The 23801-nt window shown below is 51.0% G+C and overlaps 1 protein-coding gene across 2 annotated transcripts; it reads right to left on the reverse strand.

Moving 5' to 3' along the window:
- Positions 1-6044: 6044 nt before the first annotated feature.
- On the reverse strand, positions 6045-23763 carry cdc42se1 (CDC42 small effector 1). 2 transcript variants are annotated; one of them, XM_030121133.1, is made up of 5 exons: positions 23690-23763; positions 22969-23195; positions 18608-18712; positions 18088-18148; positions 6045-6519 (listed from the first exon to the last, which is right to left on the reverse strand). In XM_030121133.1, coding segments are annotated over exons 2-5 (222 nt in total). In that variant the 5' UTR covers positions 23023-23195; positions 23690-23763; the 3' UTR covers positions 6045-6517. The 2 variants fall into 2 exon arrangements, with proteins under 2 accessions (XP_029976993.1, XP_029976994.1); XM_030121134.1 differs by lacking the exon at positions 23690-23763 and adding an exon at positions 23427-23683.
- Positions 23764-23801: the final 38 nt, after the last annotated feature.

A 23801-nucleotide genomic window follows, 5' to 3' on the forward strand; every position in this document is an offset into this window, starting at 1 on the left:
ACGGAAGGCCTTCGATACATCAAGGAGAGCGCCCCCTGGCCCTCGCCCTGATCCACCGCACCGTTCACCTCTTCACTCAGACGGAGAGGAGCCGGGCCTGCTGTGCTCTTTGTCCTGAAGCCATACTGGGAGGGGGGAACAGGAAGTTTGGTCAAATACAGCCTGATGTAGACAATTCCTTCATGTAATTCTGAAAAGGAATTTAAAACAGAAATTGGATGAAAATTATTCTTGTTGTTTTTGTCTCCAGATTTAAATATTGGGATTATTTTTGCAGTCTTAATATTTTTAGGCGCTACTCCGTGTATTAACGATATATTAGTGCAATATGTCAGCGGCTCAACCATTTCAAGAGCAACACATTTGATGGTTTTGCTGCAGATCCATCCGTCCCCTCTGTGCAGGAGCTCTTCAGGCCCATTAGGACTTTAAGTACTTCTGCTTTGTCAGTTGGCTTCAGGAACATAGAACTTGTAAAATTCCCTTTCAGATATTGTTGACATGAGGCGCCCCCTGGTGGCCTTATGGGCTTTGATAGCGATTCTCCAATGGAACTGAAAACATTGTTAAAGCTGTTTGCAAGATCTTCAGTTTCTAGTGTGCACTTGGTGTCAGGAAGCACAGTTGTTTTGTTCCCCGGCAGAGAATTTTATTTAGTACTTTCCAGCACTGCTTTTGGTCACCATGAGATATCTGTTTTTGTTTTCCTCTGTGGGATTTTTAATGAATAATTTATAAAGCCTGTTTTTTGTTTAATGGATTTAAGGATGTCCTCGGTGAGCCATTTGTCCTGTTTATTAGAGGACAAATGTGTTTATTTTTTCAGGTATTGTTTTGTACATGCTGTCAGATATGTCTTGTGTGGATGCATTATAAGCTTCCTCTGGTGCGTTGCAGCGACAGACAGAATCCCATGTTTTTACTTTAAGATGTTCTTTGAGTAGAGTTAAGTTTTTTTCAGACAATATTTTAGATTTAGTCTTTTGGGATGGTTCCTTTAATTGTCGTGTCAGGTTAGCAAAGAGTACAACAGGAAAGTGGTCAGAGATATCTGACAGTATGACACCAGAGTCAAAGCAAGTGTTTGTATATTTGTAACGATGTTATCGATGATGGATTTACTGGATCCTGCTTCTCCAGTGTAAAGATTCATTGTAGGGAAAAAAGATGAGGCATATATACTGGGGCGACAGCAGCTCAGTTGGTAGAGCAGGTCGTCTTATAACCGGAAGGTTGGCGGTTCGATCCCCACTCCCACAGGCGTAAAACTGATGTGTCCTTGGGCAAGACACTTCACCCACCTTGCCTAGTATGAAAGTTGTGAGAGTGAATGGTTGGTGGTGGGAGGGGCCGATGGCGCAGACTGGCAGCCTCGCTTCCGTCAGTCTGCCCCCCCCAGGGCAGCTGTGGCTACAGCAGCAGCTCACCTCCACCCAGTATGGAGGGAATGTAGTGTAAAGTGTCTTTGAGTGTCCTGAAAAGTGCTGTATAAAACCAGTGTATTATTATAACAATTTAAGAACTCGTGTTTGGAGGTATTTTCCGTGGCAAGGTTGATATTAAAATCTCCCAGAATAAAACAATTTTTGTTACAATTATTAAGTTTATTAAGAAGTTCTGCCAAGCAGTTTAGAAAAAGATTTGCATCTGAGTCTGGAGGTCGATATAGCTCTCCAACAACGATGTTTTCCCCATTTTTTGTGTCTACTTCGATAAACAAGGAATCAGAAAACCCACCATCTAAAGATAAATCATATGTTGTCAAGCTTACACACACACACGTTCTCCTTTCACATGCAGACATTCACCTAAATAAATAGGAATATATGCATGTGTACAAAGAAAATATTTGTATGTAAGAGAAGAATATATGTGTGTGCGAGTGAGATAGTGGAAAAGGAAGTGAGATAGTGGAAAAGGAAGTGCACTGTGATTGGCTGAGAAGCTCAAGCAGGCGGTCTTGTTCAGCTCAGTCAACACTGCAGGTGTGGCGGAGTCGGCGCCGCTCCGAGCCTCTGGGCTGTTGGGAAATATTTGATCATCCTTCAGAAGCGGCCAGGTCCTCATCCTCATGGCCTGAGCTGGTTTCAGGTTCATCTGCTCCAGGCTGGACTCACAGCAGGGTGCAAGTCAGAAACTCTTCAGACCTGCCAAGTGGCTTCAGCAGGACAAGCAGCTAACGCTAACACGCTAACACGCTAACGCGACACAGGCCCAGCTGGAGGAGGAGGCCAGTGTTTTTCAGCCCCTGTGCCGTCATGTAAAGAGTGAATGATGCTTTCTGTACGGATATGACTCCTCAGGACACAGTAAATAAACATACATTATGGAATAAAACTCCGCTAGCTTAATGCTAACGTCAATGGAAAATAGAATGGATATGCTAATAGTTAGCATAACAGTCACAGAACTTACTGGAACAAATTGAACATTTCAATTAATAAAAAGAATAAACTCCAATTATTTCAATAATAACTGGCATATATATATTCCTCATTCAGAAAATTACAGACAATAATAAAAACACTGACATGACATGCAGCAAGCAGCTACGGAAGCCCATGAGGCTCAAAACGCAAATCACACATTCATCCAGATTACAGATTCTCGTAAGGAGAATATATGTGTGTGTAAGGAAAATATATGTTTGTGTAAGCACGAGAATATGTGTGTGAGAGGGCCAGAATGAATGGTGTCTTGTACGGCCCCTCAAATTCAAATGTGTGTGTGTGTGTGTGTGTGTGTGTGTGTATGTGTGTGTGTGTGTGTGTGTGTGTGTGTGTGTGTGTGTTCTTGTACATACCCAAAAGTAAGGACCAAATTCGTTTTTCACTAACAGAGCGAGGAAATTTTTGCCGGTCCTCACTTTTCAAAAGGCCTTTTTTGACCTTGTTGAGGTTCAGACCTGGTTTCTGATTCAGGCTCACAGTGAGGTTCAGGTCTGGTTCAGGTCTGGTTCAGGTCTGGTTCAGGTCTGGTTCAGGGCACAGGTCAGGGTCAGGCTCCGTCTTTGATGGTCAGGGTGGCGGCCAGGAAATGCATTATGGCAATGAGTGTCCTCACAACATATAGCTGTACAAACGTGTGTGTGTGTGTGTGTGTGTGTGTGTGTGTGTGTGTGTGTGTGTGTGTGAGAGAGAGCCTTCTTTGGATTTACTTCCTTCCTCCTCGTTTAGCTCCTCCCACCAGCCTGCCGCTGTCAGCACCAACAAAGAAGAAGAAGATCCTGGTGGCTCCGCCCCTCAGCCTGTCGCTCGGTAACGACAACCGCAGGGCTCTGGGCTCGGTCGCCGTGGTAACAGCTGTCACCATGGCGCCCGTGTTTCCTCTGCAGCTGGAGGCGGGTCCATGCTCTCCGAGGACTTTCCCGCCAGCTTCCTGTCTCCGTCGCCAGAGGACGAGGACCCGGGGCTGGACCCTGGACCTAGACGCCATGGAGACGCCGTCCGACACAGAGTCCTTGCCGTTTCCGCTGCACGACCTGGAAGGTCAGAGGTCAGGGGTCGGGCCGTGATGACGTCCCGTGACGTCACGCCTCAGACGCGCCGCTCTTGTCTTCCAGCCGACCTGCTGCGTCTCGGCGTGGCGACCGGCCGCCGCCGGAGGCGGGGCTCCGCCCCGGGGGCGCGGCCCGGGGCCCGGTCCGGTCCCGGTCCCGGTCCGTGGGCCGACCTCGCCGGCGACCCGGAGGACGAGGTGGACGAACACGGCACCCGGTGGCGCCGCTTCTCCAGCGGGGAGCCTCCCGCGGAGAGCCGGGTCAACATGAGCGTCCTGCAGCCCTTCCTCAGGGTTCTGTCCCACGGAGGTACGCCGCCGCACGCCGCCACCGCGCTGGCTCCGCCCACTACTCACTCCCCTGACCCAACTCAGGTTACTATGGAGACGGCATGAATGACATCATCGTCTTCTCCTCCTGCTACCTGCCTGAGAACTCCATGGAGAACTACCAGTACATCATGGACCAGCTGTTCAGGTTCCACACACACACACTACCTTGATGTTGTGTTTTTGTGTGTGTCCCTGACTCACTGTTGTGTGTGTGTGTGTGTGTGTGTGTGTGTGTGTCAGGTTTGTGGTGGGCACGCTGGACCTGATGGTGTCTCAGGACTATGTGATTGTGTATCTGTGTGCTGGAGGCCAGAAGGAGAGACTTCCTGCAATCAGCTGGCTGAAGGAGTGTTACACAACCATCGCCTGGCGGTGAGAGCACACACACACACACACACACACACACACACACACACACACACACACACTGAGACACACACACACACGCACACACACACACACTCCCACACGCACGCAAACACAAAAAAAGTGTTACTGTTGTGTCAGTGTGTCGTGTGTTGTTGTGTGCGAGTGTGTTGTGTGACAGTGTGTAGTTGTGTGTGACAGTGTGTAGTTGTGTCACAGTGTGTAGTTGTGCTGTTGTGTGTCTGCAGCCTGAGGAAGAACCTGAAGGGCCTCCTGGTGGTCCACCCCTCCTGGTTCATCAGGGCTCTGATCACCGTCATCAAGCCCTTCATCAGGTCTGCTCTTCATCGCGTCATCATCATCATCACCGAGTTTATGCTACTGTTCTTCAAGTGTCCTCTTCCTCCTCTTCCTCCTCCTCCTCTTCCTCCTCTTCCTCCTCCTCCTCTTCCTCCTCATCTTCCTCTTCCTCCTCCTCCTCTTCCTCCTCCTCAGTTCAAAGTTCAGCAGGAAGCTGCAGTTCGTCCACACCCTGCAGGACCTCTCTCTCCTCATCCCCACTGAACATGTGCAGATTCCAACCTGTGTCAGAGAGTCAGTCACTCATTCACTCATTCACTCATTCATTCATTCATTATATAAAGTGCAACAAAATGTGGTTTATTATTATTAATCTTCATGTGTTTACTTGACTGCAGGTACGATGACAGTCTGTCCAGGTGACCCAGCAGCTGGTCCAGCAGCTGGTCCAGCAGCTGGTCCAGCAGGTGGTCCAGCAGGTGGTCCAGCAGCTGGTCCAGCAGGTGGTCCAGCAGGTGGTCCAGCAGGTGGTCCAGCAGGTGGTCCAGCAGCTGGTCCAGCAGCTGGTCCAGCAGCTGGTCCAGCAGGTGGTCCAGCAGGTGGTCCAGCAGGTGGTCCAGCAGGTGGTCCAGCAGGTGGTCCAGCAGGTGGTCCAGCAGGTGGTCCAGCAGGTGACCCAGCAGCTGGTCCAGCAGCTGGTCCAGCAGGTGGTCCAGCAGGTGGTCCAGCAGGTGGTCCAGCAGGTGACCCAGCAGCTGGTCCAGCAGCTGGTCCAGCAGCTGGTCCAGCAAGAACCACTGACAGGAAGTTGTTTATGTCAACACAATAAAATTGCCAACAAGCTCAAAACTCTGCCGTGTGTGTGTGTGTCAGTGTGTGTGTGTGTGTGTGTGTGTGTGTGTGTGTGTGTGTGTGTGTGTGTGTCAGTGTGTGTGTGTGTGTGTGTGTGTGTGTGTCAGTGTGTGTGTGTGTGTGTGTGATTGTGATGAATAAAAGGCGGGTTTTGGCGTGGTGGGTTCAGGGCCCTCCGGTAGAGTCTGTTTATTCAAAGTGCTGCAACTGAACTTTCTTTTTACTCAAAACATAAAAGTCACAAAGATTTTCTGATAAAAAATATTCTGGTAAAAAAACATGAAACACACTCTGGACTGACCACGATCTGGACCCCAGACCAGAGCTTGAACCCCACAGTGAGGAGCAGCGAGAGAGAAGCTGAAGACAAGCACACACACACACACACACACACACACACACACCACACACACACACACACACACACACACACACACACACACACACACACACACACACACACACACACACACACACACACACAGCCTGGTCCAGTGCAGCGGGGCTCAGCACAGTCTGCCTGTTTGACAGGCAGTGCACCGCGGCATGCTGGGAAATGTGGTCTGGAGCGGCGCTCCAGGTCAGAGGATGCCACTATGAATGCTGGGAAACGGTTTAACACTTTGATGCTCGCATACAGACTTTCTGTCATGTGGAACGGCATGCTGGGAAACGGAGTCCGGGAATGATCGAACACTGACAGAAGTCCTCCAGACGCAGAGGGGCATGATGGGAGAATCCTCCTCCAGACGCAGAGGGGCATGATGGGAGAATCCTCCTCCAGACGCAGAGGGGCATGATGGGAGAATCCTCCTCCAGACGCAGAGGGGCATGATGGGAGAATCCTCCTCCAGACGCAGAGGGGCATGATGGGAGATTCCTCCTCCAGACGCAGAGGGGCATGATGGGAGAATCCTCCTCCAGACGCAGAGGGGCATGATGGGAGAATCCTCCTCCAGACGCAGAGGGGCATGATGGGAGAATCCTCCTCCAGACGCAGAGGGGCATGATGGGAGAATCCTCCTCCAGACACAGAGGGGCATGATGGGAGATTCCTCCTCCAGACGCAGAGGGGCATGATGGGAGATTCCTCCTCCAGACGCAGAGGGGCATGATGGGAAGCAGAGGAGGAGGAGGAGGTCAGCTGGTCTGAGGCTGGTCATTGTGGTCCTGAAACAAAAAAAAATCAGCCTTTAGAGTGTTTCCTTCAGTAGTGTGTAGTGTAGTACAGTGTTGTGTAGTACAGTGTTGTGTAGTACAGTGTTGTGTAGTACAGTGTAGTGTAGTACAGTGTTGTGTAGTACAGTGTTGTGTAGTACAGTGTTGTGTAGTACAGTGTAGTGTAGTGCAGTGTTGTGTAGTACAGTGTAGTGTAGTGCAGTGTTGTGTAGTACAGTGTTGTGTAGTACAGTCTTGTGTAGTACAGTGTAGTGTAGTGCAGTGTTGTGTAGTACAGTGTTGTGTAGTACAGTGTTGTGTAGTACAGTGTAGTGTAGTGCAGTGTTGTGTAGTACAGTGTTGTGTAGTACAGTCTTGTGTAGTACAGTGTAGTGTAGTGCAGTGTTGTGTAGTACAGTGTAGTGTAGTACAGTGTAGTGTAGTGCAGTGTTGTGTAGTACAGTGTTGTGTAGTACAGTCTTGTGTAGTACAGTGTAGTGTAGTGCAGTGTTGTGTAGTACAGTGTTGTGTAGTACAGTGTTGTGTAGTACAGTGTAGTGTAGTGCAGTGTTGTGTAGTACAGTGTAGTGTAGTACAGTGTTGTGTAGTACAGTCTTGTGTAGTACAGTGTTGTGTAGTACAGTGTTGTGTAGTACAGTGTAGTGTAGTACAGTGTTGTGTAGTACAGTGTTGTGTAGTACAGTCTTGTGTAGTACAGTGTAGTGTAGTGCAGTGTTGTGTAGTACAGTGTTGTGTAGTACAGTGTTGTGTAGTACAGTGTAGTGTAGTGCAGTGTTGTGTAGTACAGTGTTGTGTAGTACAGTCTTGTGTAGTACAGTGTAGTGTAGTGCAGTGTTGTGTAGTACAGTGTAGTGTAGTACAGTGTAGTGTAGTGCAGTGTTGTGTAGTACAGTGTTGTGTAGTACAGTCTTGTGTAGTACAGTGTAGTGTAGTGCAGTGTTGTGTAGTACAGTGTTGTGTAGTACAGTGTTGTGTAGTACAGTGTAGTGTAGTGCAGTGTTGTGTAGTACAGTGTAGTGTAGTACAGTGTTGTGTAGTACAGTCTTGTGTAGTACAGTGTTGTGTAGTACAGTGTTGTGTAGTACAGTGTAGTGTAGTACAGTGTTGTGTAGTACAGTGTTGTGTAGTACAGTCTTGTGTAGTACAGTGTAGTGTAGTGCAGTGTTGTGTAGTACAGTGTAGTGTAGTACAGTGTAGTGTAGTGCAGTGTTGTGTAGTACAGTGTAGTGTAGTACAGTGTTGTGTAGTACAGTGTTGTGTAGTACAGTCTTGTGTAGTACAGTGTAGTGTAGTGCAGTGTTGTGTAGTACAGTGTAGTGTAGTACAGTGTAGTGTAGTGCAGTGTTGTGTAGTACAGTGTAGTGTAGTACAGTGTTGTGTAGTACAGTGTAGTGTTGTGTAGTACAGTGTTGTGTAGTACAGTGTTGTGTAGTTTTGTGTAGTACAGTGTTGTGTAGTGTTGTGTAGTACAGTGTTGTGTAGTGTAGTGTTGTGTAGTACAGTGTTGTGTAGTGTTGTGTTGTGTACTGTTGTGTAGTACAGTGTTGTGTAGTGTTGTGTTGTGTACTGTTGTGTAGTACAGTGTTGTGTAGTACAGTGTAGTGTTGTGTAGTACAGTGTTGTGTAGTACAGTGTTGTGTAGTACAGTGTTGTGTAGTGTTGTGTTGTGTAGTGTTGTGTAGTACAGTGTACTGTTGTGTAGTACAGTGTTGTGTAGTACAGTGTTGTGTAGTACAGTGTTGTGTAGTGTTGTGTAGTACAGTGTTGTGTAGTACAGTGTACTGTTGTGTAGTACAGTGTTGTGTAGTTTTGTGTAGTACAGTGTTGTGTAGTGTTGTGTAGTACAGTGTTGTGTAGTGTTGTGTAGTACAGTGTTGTGTAGTACAGTGTTGTGTAGTTTTGTGTAGTACAGTGTTGTGTAGTGTTGTGTAGTACAGTGTTGTGTAGTGTTGTGTTGTGTAGTGTTGTGTAGTACAGTGTAGTGTTGTGTAGTACAGTGTTGTGTAGTACAGTGTTGTGTAGTTTTGTGTAGTACAGTGTTGTGTAGTGTTGTGTAGTACAGTGTTGTGTAGTGTTGTGTAGTACAGTGTTGCGTAGGACAGTGTTGTGTAGTGTTGTGTAGTACAGTGTTGTGTAGTGTTGTGTAGTACAGTGTTGCGTAGGACAGTGTTGTGTAGTGTTGTGTAGTACAGTGTTGTGTAGTGTTGTGTAGTGTAGTGTTGTGTAGTACAGTGTTGTGTAGTGTTGTGTAGTACAGTGTTGCGTAGGACAGTGTTGTGTAGTGTTGTGTAGTACAGTGTTGTGTAGTGTTGTGTAGTACAGTGTTGCGTAGGACAGTGTTGTGTAGTGTTGTGTAGTACAGTGTTGTGTAGTGTTGTGTAGTACAGTGTTGCGTAGTACAGTGTTGTGTAGTGTTGTGTAGTACAGTGTTGTGTAGTGTAGTGTAGTGTTGTGTACACAGCAAAATGGAAAGTGTTGTTTCAGCTGCCCTGGTGTTGAGTGTCACACTCTGTGTGTGTGTACAGAATTCTCCCGGACCCCGAGGTAAACCTCCACCTCTGCAGAGTTCACGTTGTTCCCTCACAGCGTCACATCTCCAACACCCTCACTGCTGCTTCACCTCCAGTAACAGTGTACTTTTCCACAGCAGGGTGTGTTGTGTTGTAACACGGGTGTGTACATTCATTAGATTTTCAGGGTACATTTTTGACACTTCCAGTGTGTTATCAACACGAGGAAGTGATGCATCTTTACACTCATCCAGTAAACTCATGGTATTCACAGCTTTTCCTTCAACCTTTTTAAGGTGTGTGTTTAACTGTGAGTCGTGTGATTCTGTTTCACTCAGGATGTTTGGTACGAACACCTTCATGTTATGTTCAACACCGTCCATCCTGAGGACAGCCCGATGGTGGGGCAGTACGGCCTGGAGGCGTCCCCTGGGTGGCGGGGGGGGTGTCCTCCTTCAGGAGGGGTGTCCTCCTTCGGGGGGGGTGTCCTCCTTCAGGGGGGGTGCCCTCCTTCGGTGGGGGTGTCCTCCTTCAGGAGGGGTGTCCTCCTTCGGGGGGGGTGCCCTCCTTCGGTGGGGGTGTCCTCCTTCAGGAGGGGTGTCCTCCTTCAGGAGGGGTGTCCTCCTTCGGGGGGGGTGTCCTCCTTCAGGAGGGGTGTCCTCCTTCAGGAGGGGTGTCCTCCTTCGGGGGGGTTGCACCTGAATAAAATGGAATAGGGTGCCATGGACCAACACAGCCTCGGAGAGGGACACTGACTCCACCCGGGGGGACGGAGCTCGTTAGTCTTGGTAAGCAGTCTGTCTCGGAGAGGGACGAGTCCGACTACAAACCTCAACATAGTCCTCGGCTTTACTTCTTATTGTCTCATGCTAGCTGTTGCCAAAGCTGTCCGTCCCTGGGAGAGGGATCCCTCCATACTGTGGTTCTCCCCAAGATCTCTTCTTCTCCCACTGGGTTTCTGGAGTTTTTTCTTGCCGGATGTGAGGGTCTAAGGCGGTGGTTGCTTCGTTTTGTCTCGTTACTGTGAATTTGACATATTAACATGATGCTTATTCACTGTTTTTATTTTTACCGACCAATGTAACATCTTGAAGCCTCTGAGGCAGCTGCTGTTGTGATACTGGGCTGTACAAAAATACATTGATTGATTGATTGAAACCCCGGCGTGGCGGGACGCTGTGAGGCGCCAGCCTACTGTCTGCTGGCTTCCTCCACCACCACGGCGAGATGACAGCGGTTGTCGCCTACACCCCCACGGACGTCGCTGATGAGGTTGTGAAGGACGGGTTCTTCGACCAACTCCACCAGGCGGTCAGCCGAGCTCCACCCCACGCCGCCATCATTCTCACTGACGCCAACGCCACTCTGTCCAGCAGCGACCGGTCCCCCGGCTCGCCTGTCGGCACCACCTTCATCCACAGGAAAACAAACGACGACGGCCACCGCCTCCTCCTCCGCCACCATAACAGCCTCTGTGTTGCCGACACCTGGTTTCCTCGGAAACAAATCCATCTCTGGACGTGGTACGGCCCAGATGGCAGAACCAGGAAGGCGCTGGACCACATCCTCATTTCTCAACGCTGGAAGTCGTTTGTCACCAGCTGCCGGGTGTACAGAGGAGACCGCCGTCTGCTGGTGGCCCGGCTGAAGCTAAAGCTCCGAGCCAACCAGCACCAGAGCCTGCCTCGCCCCGACTCCTCCCGACTCAACGACCCCGACACCGCCACGGACTTCAGTCGCTCCACCCGCCGCACTCTTGATGCCCTGGCTTCCGACAAAGTGACGGACTGGGCGACCTTCAAGGAAAGTGTCCTCCAGTCTGCTCACAATGTCCTCGGACGCTACGACCGTCCCCCAGAAAGCCCTGGACATCAGAGAGGACTCTAAACATCATGGACCGGCGGCGTGAGGCCCGGCTCCGAGGCCACCTCACGGAGGATCGGCGACTGAACCGCCGGCGCAGTGCGGCCATCGCTGAGGACAGGGAGAGGTTCTGAAGCAGAAGCCCGACAGCTTGAGTCCGCCGCCAACAACAATAACTTGAGCCGCGTATTCAGTCTACTGCGCCAAGCCCGTAGCGGTCCACACATAAAGACAGCCTGGGTAAAAGATTCTGACGGTAATCTCATTACAACTGAAGCCACCTGCCTGGAGCGCAGGAAGGAACACTTCAGCCTCCTCTTGCAGCACAGCACCATCCCGGCTGATCCCGCCCTCCCAGAGACTGCCAACGCTGCCCCCCCCTAGCGCCCCCTGCTGCACAGACCCTGTAGCACCCGGGGAAGTGAGAGCTGAACATCAGGGAAGCCCCCGGCGTCTGTGCCATCACCGGTGAGATGCTCACAGCCGGCGGCGATGCCACGGTGGAGCGGCTAACCGATTCAATCAGGTGTGGGAAACAGAGCAGCTGCCACCGCCTGGACCAGAGGGTCATCCTGCCCTTCTGGAGATGAACCACCGCCTGGACCAGAGGGTCATCCTGCCCTTCTGGAGACGAACCACCGCCTGGACCAGAGGGTCATCCTGCCCTTCTGGAGACGAACCACCGCCTGGACCAGAGGGTCATCCTGCCCTTCTGGAGACGAACCACCGCCTGGACCAGAGGGTCATCCTGCCCTTCTGGAGACGAACCACCGCCTGGACCAGAGGGTCATCCTGCCCTTCTGGAGACGAAGGGTGATCGGCTTGTCTGTGGAAACCACAGAGGCATCACCCTGCTCTCCATCCCTGGCCAGGTCTTCACCAGGATCTGGCTTCACTGTCTCCTTCCAGCGACCAGAAGCCGCCGCCGTCCCCAGCAGGCTGGCTTTACGCCCAATCACTCCACAGTCGACCACATCTCTGCCGTACGTCTGCTGATAGAGAAGACCCGTGGATTCCATAAAGACCGCCATCTGTATAACGGATTCATGGATCTGAAGCCGCCTTCGACACCGTCTGCCACTCCTCTCTGTGGAACATCCTCCAAACCCTCGGAGCTCCGCCCAAGACCACCGCTGTGTTCCAGCTGCTCTGCAGCAGAGAGCTGAGTCCGTATGAACGGTCTGACTCCAGCTGGTTCACCGTCTCCAGCGGCGTTCTCCAGGGCCGTGTGGCTCCTGATCTTTTAACTGCATCATGGACCGTCTGAGGTCCCGGGTCTGCAGGCGTCCCCGGAGCGTCCTTCAACAGCGACCACCTGACGGACCTGGAACACGCTGACGACCCCATCCTGCTCAGACAGCCTGCAGTCAGCTGAGACGCTCTGGCTTCACCGTGAGGAGGAGCACAGCTCGGCTCCAGGGGAGCTGGACTGAAACCAGGTCCATGCATGTCGGTGATGGACCAGATCCACCTCCCATGGAGCAGATCCTCCTCCCATGGACCAGATCCACCTCCCATGGACCAGATCCACCTCCCATGGACCAGATCCTCCTCCCATGGACCAGATCCTCCTCCCATGGACCAGATCCACCTCCCATGGACCAGATCCTCCTCCCATGGACCAGATCCAGATCCCATGGACCAGATCCTCCTCCCATTAACCAGATCCAGATCCCATGGACCAGATCCTCCTTCCATGGACCAGATCCAGATCCCATTGACCAGATCCACCTCCCATGGACCAGATCCTTCTCCCATGGACCAGATCCTTCTCCCATGGACCAGATCCTCCTTCCATGGACCAGATCCTTCTCCCATGGACCAGATCCTTCTCCCATGGACCAGATCCTTCTCCCATGGACCAGATCCTCCTCCCATGGACCAGATACTCCTCCCATGGACCAGATCCACCTCCCATGGACCAGATCCACCTCCCATGCAAACCGGGAGCGACATCGTGGAGCCTGTCAAGAACTTTGTGTCTCTGGGGTCCACGGTGACAGACAGCAGGACCTAGAACCAGAGATTGACCGCAGACGAGTCCTGGCAGCCTCTGCTCTGCAGTCCCTCTGGAACCACTCTGGATCCAGACCGTCTCACCAAGACCAAGCTCCGGGTCTACAGCCCGGCCGTCCTCTCCGTCCTGCTGTATGGCTCAGAAACGAGGCCCCTGAACCACAGTCTGGCTCTGATAGCAGGACTCTGAGAACCATGGACAACATCAGGACTCTGAGGACCATGGAGAACATCAGGACTCTGAGGACCATGGAGAACATCAGGACTCTGAGGACCATGGAGAACATCAGGACTCTGAGGACCATGGAGAACACCAGGACTCTGAGGACCATGGAGAACATCAGGACTCTGAGAACCATGGAGAACATCAGGACTCTGAGGACCATGGAGAACACCAGGCGGCCCAGCCAGTCTCCAGTGAAGGTCTCAGAGCCAGGCCAGCCCCGAGCATCTTCCCTGGTCGCACAGCGCCGCCCTGCTGGCTGGACCACGTCCTCCGTCCCCCCCCAGAACATCCGACAAGAGACGTTCTCCAGTTCGACCCGAAGCCCTCAGGCTGGAGACGACTACGAGGGAACCCCGGACCTGATGGCTCCGCCCCCTCCAGCAACACGGAGCTGCTGAGGAGGAACAGAGCAGCTGGTTCACCTGGTTCACCTGGTTCACCTGGTTCACCTGGTTCACCTGGTCCACCTGGTTCACCTGGTCCACCTGGTCCACCTGGTTCACCTGGTCCACCTGGTTCACCTGGTCCACCTGGTCCACCTGGTTCACCTGGTCCACCTGGTCCACCTGGTTCACCTGGTCCACCTGGTTCACCTGGTCCACCTGGTCCACCTGGTCCACCTGGTCCACCTGGTTCACCTGGTCCACCTGGTTCACCTGGTCCACCTGGTCCACCTGGTTCACCTGGTCCACCTGGTCCACCTGGTCCACCTGGTTCACCTGGTTCACCTGGTTCACCTGGTTCACCTGCTCGGCTCAACGCTCCGGGACGGGATACCCCGACCCTCCTGGAGCACAAGGTAAGCATCCATCCATTTTCTAAAGCGCCTCTCCTTCTCAGGGTCGCGGGAGGCCGCCGCCGACCCCAGCGGGGTCACCCTGGACAGGGAGACAAACAGACATCCACACCCAGGGGCAATTCAGGGTGACCTATCACCTGACAGGTGTGTGGACGGTGGGAGGAAGCCGGAGAACCCAGAGGGGTGTGACTGTCTTCAGGGAGAACGTGCAAACTCCACACAGAAAAGCCCCGCGCCCCGGCCGGTGCTTGAACCCAGGACCGTGCTGCTGTGAAGCAAGAGCGCCAACCGCTGCACCATGCGACAGTCACGCAGCTCGGTCTTCTGTCACGCACTCACGCCACACATTGTAGTTCTCACGCTGAAAAAAGAAAAATCCAGTAAATCTGTCTGGTGCGCCGCTGCGGTGGAACCGGGAGGAAACACGTCTCCTACCCCGCCAATCAAAACAGGAAGGGGGCGGGGCTACAATAATGCAACAACCACTGGAAAAAAGCATTGTTATCACGTGACTGCTGGAGAGTGAGCAGCAGAGGGCGTGAAACACCCGGATGTAGAGTTTAACTCAGGCAGGAGTGTCGACACCCTGAAACAGCTCCACCACCAGGGCTTCATCGGCACTGCAGGCGTAAAAACACCCAGCCGAACACCCGGCAACTCCAAATGTTTCACCCTGCAAACCAACACTATCGAATTTGCTGTGTTGTGTAGCACAGTGCAGTGTTGTGTATAGGGCTGTCACGATGTCAAATTTTCTCTTCTCGATTATCGTGGGCAAAAAATATCACGATAACGATATTATCACGATATCAGCAAAACTGGAACTAATAATGGTTCAAACATTCAGATTCATCTTTAATTGTATTTTTGTTTGTTTTCTCTCTTTTCCCAGATGAATTACAGTCAGAATACCTGTCAAATGAGGTGTTGAAACAACATGAGAACAGTAACTGTACAGCTGCATACCAAAAGTGGAGTTACACTCCACTAATTAAAATCTGACGAACTGATGAACAGAGGATCCACAGCAGAGGCGTCACTTCCGTCGGGTTGGTGGGTTCTGAAAACCCTCGGCCCTGTTGGGGTGAAATCCTGTCCCACCACCACACTGCCGAGGATTGTTGTTTGTTTGTTTAACTCCGAGGCAGAATGAGCAGCAGCTGCTTCTCTCCAGCAGAGGCGCCGCTACTGGCTAGGGCCCTGAGCTGAAGGGGGCCCCGAGGGACGGCTGACATCAGTCAATTTCAAAGACAAATTTAAGGCGCCACACTAGACGCTGCAACGACAACGTGTCAAAAATCCCCCGCATGGGGCCCTTTTCCGAGTGCTCAGCAGTTAGTTGCTAGAAGGGGGCCGGCGGAGAAGACGGCGGATATCAGCGACACAACTTGAAACCCCCCGGACACATTACAATGACACGTCTGGAACCCACCTAATGGGGCCCCACTACTACCCGGCTAGCTTCAACCTGCAGTCAGTGTTGCTAAACACACTTTTTTCGGGTTATGGAGCGTCTCGCTGTCGCTGTCGGCCACCGCCGACATGTTTAGTTCACTCGTGACGCTCGCTAACTGGGAGCCACGCTAGCTGGGAGCCGTGAGGGGGAGGGGGGGGGCTGCCGGAGGGAGACGAAGCAGGGCGGAAGAACAGGAGCAGATTCTGAAAATACACTTCAACACGTTTCAAGTGGCTCTAGATCCTCTTTACGATATTATCATGTGCGCATTTTGAACACGATGTTGAAATTTCATTTTTTAATACCACGATTATCGTCAATCCCGGTTCACCGCCACAGCCCGAGCTGTGTAGTGTGTGCAGCAGAGGTGTCCCCGACTAAGAATTTCCATAGTCGAATCTGATTCGTCCGATCCTGCCAATCATTGACTGATAGTCGAACCTATCACCTTGTTTGGCGGAGCGGGTGGGGGGCGGGGGGTGGGGGGGGTGGGGGGGGGGGTGGGGGGGGCGTTGCTACACGGGGCGTCGGAGCAGCGCAGAGCGGCGCTCACACGGCACACAGAGCGTCGGGCGCCTAGGCCTACAGCCGGCCCCGATTGCACTAATGTGTACATGTATATATATATATATATATATGTATACATATATATCTATATAAAACAGCGCAGGCAGGTAAAACAACACTCTTTTTTTCCTCCACACTGAAACACAGACTGGAACAAAGTGTCGGTGACTCTAAACATCAAATAAATGAAGTATAGTTCAAATGAGCAGAACCAAACCCTCTTCTAACAAACGGGCTAAAGCATGTCATTTATTTATATCTATAATCTCTGCAGATAAGCTCACATTTTTTTGGCTAAACAGTTTCTCACATTATCTGCTCAAATTAAATGAAAGGCTTAATTGCACTGTGTCGGTCCGTTTCGCAGCGCAGCATCCACGCAAAACAAACACTAAATTAAATAGAATTAGCCTTTTAGATCAATAAACATAATAATATAATAATAACCTAAAATATTACAATCAAACGAAATAAAAGTCAGCATTAAAAATGAGAATTGAGTAACAGAACCGTCTTTTATTAGCCCAGTTATCTGGCTACTGACCCGTCTAAGGTGGAAAGCCATGTTGCTGTGGAGTGAGATGAAAGGACACAATCTGCATTTGACTTTTTTTGGATCATCTTTGACTTGGTCTGAAGTTCTGTTGTTTTTTCCCGACACTCTGAGCCTTTTAAAGTTCAGCCAAATCACCACCGAGACGCTGCTCTGTGACGGAGCTCTGAGCAAAATGGGGTTGTGACCATAGATATCTTATAGAACACTAGATGCCTCGTCACGCTGCTGGCCAATGAAGTCGGACGTCTGCAGAGGTCGGCCATCTTTGTGCGGGAATCTGGCTCGCTCATGACATCGTGTTGATGAGACATGAACTGCTTAACAAGCTGTAACTTGCTCAAATTTTTACCGATTTTCAAACAGTTTGGTTTGTAATAAACATCAAATCTCTGTTAATGACATGACAGATGTTTGATGAGTATGGCATGCCTTAAATATATATCATAAATATATATCATATCCTAAATATTCATAATATTCTTCATATTAGGCTCCATGTTCAAATCCTGACACTGAGATATATTTATAGCACTTACGAATAATTTAGACAAGCAATACATGTCCATGTTTTTAGTTTTGTGTGAAAATGTTTTAAGACGTGGCAGGGCTGCAGTGGAGGCTGAAGATAAACTATTTACCCGCCTGAAACTTCAGAAATACTTAAATCTCATGAACCTCATTATATTGAATGTATTATATTATTTTTCATTAATATATAACATTAAACAGTAACCTTCCACGTTATTAAATCTATTGTGAATGTATAATGTCCCCCCATTGATTATTTAAACATGAAATAGTGCAGCAGAAAACACATTGTTTAAAAAAATATATTTCATTAGGCATTGTAAAAACGTATAAAAGGAGCTCAGAAAGTTTCAAGTCAAATAATGGAATTACAGTCACAATATAATTAGGTAAACGAATAAAAGGCAACTGAGTGAATCTCTTGATCAGTCAATTTTTATATAACTCAGAGTCACAACAGCAATTACCTTATAGTGCTTTAAGATGTTCCATTAAAAAAAATTCAGTGAAATAAGAGTATAAAAATCTGCACAGATCACCAACCTCACACTGCGTTCCACAGAAACTCTGACAACTTTCCCGTACAAAGATGGCCGACCTCTGCGGACGTCGTGGAATCTGCCGTGAGGCGTCTAGTGTTCTATAAGATATCTATGGTTGTGCCACTCGCCACGGTGGTTCATTCATAAACACTAAATAGACAGAATATTGAATAAAAGTACAAGTACATTTATCCACAGTGTATTTGATAGGCTAACATGTATATCAAATAGGGTTTATATCATGTTTATTTGGAAAAAAAAACAAGCAATTCTATGTAAGATCAGTCCTTCAGCACCCCCATACAGCTGGAATGGAACGGTCCTCGTTTCATCACCACATTTTGCGATGCTTCGACTGTATAATGGCCGTCGAATCAGGCCCCTTCCAACAATCATCGAATAGTCGAGTATCTGAGGACACCCCGAGTGTGCAGTGTTGTGTAATGTGTGTAGTATTGTGTAGTGTTGTGTAGTGTGTGTAATGTGTGTTGCTCACAGTAGCTCCTGACGTTCATGTTCGGTCCTTTCGATCTCATCTGCTCCTGAACGGATCCCGACTGAAACCATCCACAAGAAACACACATTCAAGACGTGTGTGTGTGTGTGTGTGTGTGTGTGTGTGTGTGTGTGTGTGTGTGTGTGCGCGCACGCGTTTTCCTATGCTTGTGGGGACCAAATGTCCCCACAAGCATAGGAAACCTGCACGATGTGCCTTGTGGGACCTTCTTCCGGTCCTCATGAGGGAAACAGTGTTTTCTTCACCATGTTGTTGTTACTGAAAACAGTCAAAGGTCAAAACATTTCTTTAGGGTTCGGCTGTGTGGTGGTCAGGGTCAGGGTTAGGGTCAGGGTCAGGGTTAGGGTCAGGGTCAGGTTAGGAGTTAGACATGAATGGGAGTCAATGGAAGGTCCCCACGAGGATAGAAATACGAACCTGTATGTCTGTCTGTGTGTGTGTGTGTGTGTGTGTGTGTGTCTGTGTGTGTGTGTGTGTGTGTGTGTGTGTGCTCGCTGACCGGCTGCAGCCCGTCGGCCATCTCTCCAGATCCGATGTGTGTGAGGTGGATGAAGTTTGTCGGCTCGCCGATCATACTGCGATCAATCCTCCTCCCCTTCTTCTTCTGGACACACACACGCACACACACACACACACACACACACACACACACACACTTCAGCTTCACAAAGAGGCTCAGTGTAACTTCCTGAGTGAAGTCATGGCTGGCTCCGAGTGTGTGTGTGTGTGTGTGTGTGTGTGTGTGTGTGTGTGTGCTTCCTCTCTGTATATTTAGAGCTTTCTGTTTGTTCTATTGTAGCATTGTAATATCACACACACACACACACACACACACACACACACCTCAGAGCATTTAAGTCAGAACACTGGGCAGAATTCTGTTTGTATGAAACAATGGGCCATGTAGCTGCCACTGGGTCAAAGGTCAAAGGTCAGAGGAGGAAGAGGAGAAGATGAGGAAGAGGAGTTCACCACTGGAAGAACGACTCCAACCATTCAACAACAGGAAGTGAGCTCAAGAGTCACAGAGAACCACCGCACCGACCAGGGAACAACCACCGCACCAACCTGGCAACAACCACCGCACCGACCAGGGAACAACCACCGCACCAACCTGGCAACAACCACCGCACCGACCAGGGAACAACCGCCGCACCAACCTGGCAACAACCGCTGCACCAACCTGGCAACAACCGCCGCACCGACCTGGCAACAACCGCTGCACCAACCTGGCAACAACCGCCGCACCAACCTGGCAACAACCGCTGCACCAACCTGGCAACAACCACCGCACCGACCAGGGAACAACCACCGCACCAACCTGGCAACAACCACCGCACCGACCAGGGAACAACCACCGCACCAACCTGGCAACAACCACAGCACCAACCTGGCAACAACCACAGCACCAACCTGGCAACAACCGCCGCACCAACCTGGCAACAACCGCCGCACCGACCAGGGAACAACCACCGCACCAACCTGGCAACAACCACAGCACCAACCTGGCAACAACCACAGCACCAACCTGGCAACAACCACAGCACCAACCTGGCAACAACCGCCGCACAAACCTGGCAACAACCACCGCACCGACCAGGGAACAACCACTGCACCGACCAGGGAACAACCACAGCACCAACCTAGCAACAACCACCGCACCGACCAGGGAACAACCACCGCACCGACCAGGGAACAACCACCGCACCAACCTGGCAACAACCACCGCACCAACCTGGCAACAACCACCGCACCGACCAGGGAACAACCACAGCACCAACCTGGCAACAACCACCGCATCGACCTGGCAACAACCGCCGCACCAACCTGGCAACAACCGCCGCACCAACCTGGCAACAACCGCCGCACCAACCTGGCATCAACCACCGCACCGACCAGGGAACAACCACAGCACCAACCTGGCAACAACCACCGCACCGACCAGGGAACAACCACCGCACCAACCTGGCAACAACCACCGCACCGACCAGGGAACAACCACCGCACCAACCTGGCAACAACCACAGCACCAACCTGGCAACAACCACAGCACCGACCTGGCAACAACCACCGCACCGACCAGGGAACAACCACCGCACCGACCTGGCAACAACCACCGCACCGACCTGGTAACAACCACCGCACCGACCAGGGAACAACCACCGCACCAACCTGGCAACAACCACCGCACCGACCTGGCAACAACCACCGCACCGACCTGGCAACAACCACCGCACCGACCTGGCAACAACCACAGCACCGACCAGGGAACAACCACAGCACCAACCTGGCAACAACCACCGCACCGACCAGGGAACAACCACAGCACCAACCTGGCAACAACCACCGCACCGACCAGGGAACAACCACAGCACCAACCTGGCAACAACCACAGCACCAACCAGGGAACAACCACCGCACCGACCAGGGAACAACCACAGCACCAACCTGGCAACAACCACCGCACCGACCAGGGAACAACCACAGCACCAACCTGGCAACAACCGCCGCACCAACCTGGCAACAACCGCCGCACCAACCTGGCAACAACCACCGCACCAACCTGGCAACAACCACAGCACCAACCTGGCAACAACCACAGCACCGACCTGGCAACAACCACCGCACCGACCAGGGAACAACCACAGCACCAACCTGGCAACAACCACCGAACTGACCTGGGAAGAACCAGTGTTGTTCTCGTTAACGATGACGACAACTAAATATTTCATCAACGCCCCTTTTCTCCGTGACTAAACGAGACGTGACGAGCTAAAAATATCTCTTTAAAGACGGAAATGAGACGAGACGGATCTGTTGTTTTCGTTAACGAGACGAGACGAGATGGAAATGTCAGTATTTTGACTTTCAAAATAAATGAAATCAAATGCGATTCTCCAGCTTGTTCACGCAGATCGGCTGCTTTCCTCTGAAAATATCAGCAGTTCACAGCTGCTTCCTGTTTGAGCAGCCTGCGCTGCAGCAGCGGCCACTAGAGGGCGTGGAGCAGCTTTCTGCAGGGGCTCGGCGGGAGGAAAAGACGCAGCGATTTACGGATGAACTTTAATCAGAATCCAGCAGAAAATGAAACAGAACACCTCCTAGTGGCAGACGGAGGATCTGATCCAGTTTGACTTGTTCTGACTGTGAAGCTGCAGTAAGAGTCCACCACTGATTAGTGAAGGTTTATTTTTGCCCCAAGTACTGAATAAATCTTTACTTTTTCTTTCTTTTTTGAAAAATAATTCAGATGTGGTCTTATTTTGAAGAAATGTATTTTCACTTTTTATTATATTTGTATAGAGAGAATTCAGGTAAGGAATTCTTACAAAGTTTATCAAACTCAAGTTGTGTTTGTCATTTCAGTTTTGAAGACTTCCAGTGTTTCATACCATCAAGTGAACCCGAGGAATTAATTTAGTTTATTTCAGTTGTTTTAATGGTCTTATTTTCCTAAAAACCATCTTATTATTGGCTTTATCGCTCCTCCAAAGTAATAACATCAGTTACTCTGACCAGTCCAGATCAGGAACATAGAAACATAACAGACCAGTTTTAATAAAGATCTCAGCCTTTATATCAGTACAGACATTATAGAAACAGGCTGAACGTCTCAGCAGAACTCCTTCAGTCCTCTCATCTGTCTGCAGAGCTCATATCAGCTCTGCATCAGACTCGTCCAGTTTATTACTTAACATTCAAAGGCATCAGTGTGTTCTGCTGGTTTTGTGCCATTGAAGTATATTTTATTATCTTTGTTTGGTTTACAGTTTCCTTTTTCCCCCATTTTTTTATGACTAAAACCCGTTTGATTTTCGTCGACTAAAACTGGACTAAAACTACGAAGTGTAGAAATGACTAAAATGTGACTGAAACTAATAAACATTTCGTCCAAAAGACAAAACTAAAACTAAATCAAAATAGGCTGCCAAGAACAACTCTGGGAAGAACCAGCACACCGACCTGGCAACAACCACCGCACCGACCAGGGAACAACCACCGCACCGACCAGGGAACAACCACCGCACCGACCTGGCAACAACCACCGCACCGACCTGGCAACAACCACCGCACCGACCAGGGAACAACCACCGCACCGACCTGGCAACAACCACCGCACCCACCTGGCAACAACCACCGCACCGACCTGGCAACAACCACCGCACTGACCTGGCAACAACCACCGCACTGACCTGGCAACAACCACCGCACCGACCTGGCAACAACCACCGCACCGACCTGGCAACAACCACCGCACCAAGCTGGTAACAACCGCCGCACCGACCTGGCAACAACCACCGCACCGACCTGGCAACAACCACCGCACCGACCTGGCAACAACCACCGCACCAAGCTGGTAACAACCGCCGCACCGACCTGGCAACAACCACCGCACCGACCTGGCAACAACCACTGCACCGACCTGGTAACAACCACCGCACTGACCTGGCAACAACCACCGCACCGACCTGGCAACAACCACCGCACCGACCTGGCAACAACCACCGCACTGACCTGGCAACAACCACCGCACCGACCTGGTAACAACCGCCGCACCGACCTGGCAACAACCACCGCACCCACCTGGCAACAACCGCCGCACCGACCTGGCAACAACCGCCGCACCGACCTGGCAACAACCACCGCACCGACCTGGCAACAACCACCGCACCGACCTGGCAACAACCACCGCACCGACCTGGCAACAACCACCGCACCGACCTGGTAACAACCACCGCACCAACCTGGTAACAACCACCGCACCGACCTGGTAACAACCGCCGCACCGACCTGGCAACAACCACCGCACCGACCCGGGAGCGCGCTCTGCTGGGGAGTGTGTGTGTGTGTGTGTGTTACCGGCGGTGGTTTGGTGGCCATGCAGCAGCCCATCTTGTGCCAGAAGTCGCTCATGCTGCCGCTCCTCCAGCCGGCGGCCGAGCGCCGCTCTGCTGCCCCCTGCAGGCCGGAGGGCTCGATCCCCACCTGCCCCTGCCGACAGTCCGGGCGGCAATCGTCCAATCAGACGGCAGCGTCCGGCCGGTTCCTCACAGAGGACAATGGAATCCAGACACTGCAGCCTCCACCTGTGGACACACAGTAATGAGATTACAAACAAACTACTCTCATTACTTTTCACTTCACTTCTCCCCAGAACTCATCTCTCCAGATGTTTTTATATTAAAGGTCTGAGCGGACAGATGTTCATAGATGTTAAAACACGATACAGATGTTTGTAGACATTAACACACGTCTACAGATGTTTACAGATGTTAACACACACCATACAGATGTTAGCAGAAGTTTCCAGATGTTACCAAAAGTTCGTTAAGTGTCCAAGTCTGTCCAGATGTTGTCAGATGATTCCAGATGTGTGGCTTGGAGTGAACTTGGAGGAGTTTTGAGCTTTTAGCTGCTCACAGTCAGTGAAGGCAGAGAAGCGGAGAGGAGGAGGAGGAAGTTCCTGTCAGGAGCTCGGGCGCACAGCGACCCACTGCTCCACCGGGCCGAGCGCCGAGAGCTGAGAGAGCCGAACCGGCCAGGAGGCGGAGAAGGAGCAGCAGCAGGAGGTCAGACTCACCGGGACGAGGAGACGATCTGCTCGGTGTCCGCGGCTCTGAGGTGTGGCTCCAACCAGGAAATCCAGCTGCCCCCCCCCCCCCCCCCTCCTATTGCCCCTCCCTGTTCCCCTC

Source organism: Salarias fasciatus, chromosome 22 (genome assembly GCF_902148845.1).
Source record: "Salarias fasciatus chromosome 22, fSalaFa1.1, whole genome shotgun sequence".
NCBI classification, from domain to species: domain Eukaryota; kingdom Metazoa; phylum Chordata; class Actinopteri; order Blenniiformes; family Blenniidae; genus Salarias; species Salarias fasciatus.

Bases quoted from the DNA above. Each gene is read 5' to 3' on its own strand.
- cdc42se1 (XM_030121133.1), bottom strand. From the start codon at position 23,022: ATGAGCGACTTCTGGCACAAGATGGGCTGCTGCATGGCCACCAAACCA. The intron at 18,713-22,968 runs GTAACACACACA...GTGTGTGTCCAG, and splicing joins TGGCCACCAAACCACCGCCG to AAGAAGAAGGGGAGGAGGAT. The intron at 18,149-18,607 runs GTCAGCGAGCAC...GGATGGTTTCAG, and splicing joins TGGCCGACGGGCTGCAGCCG to TCGGGATCCGTTCAGGAGCA.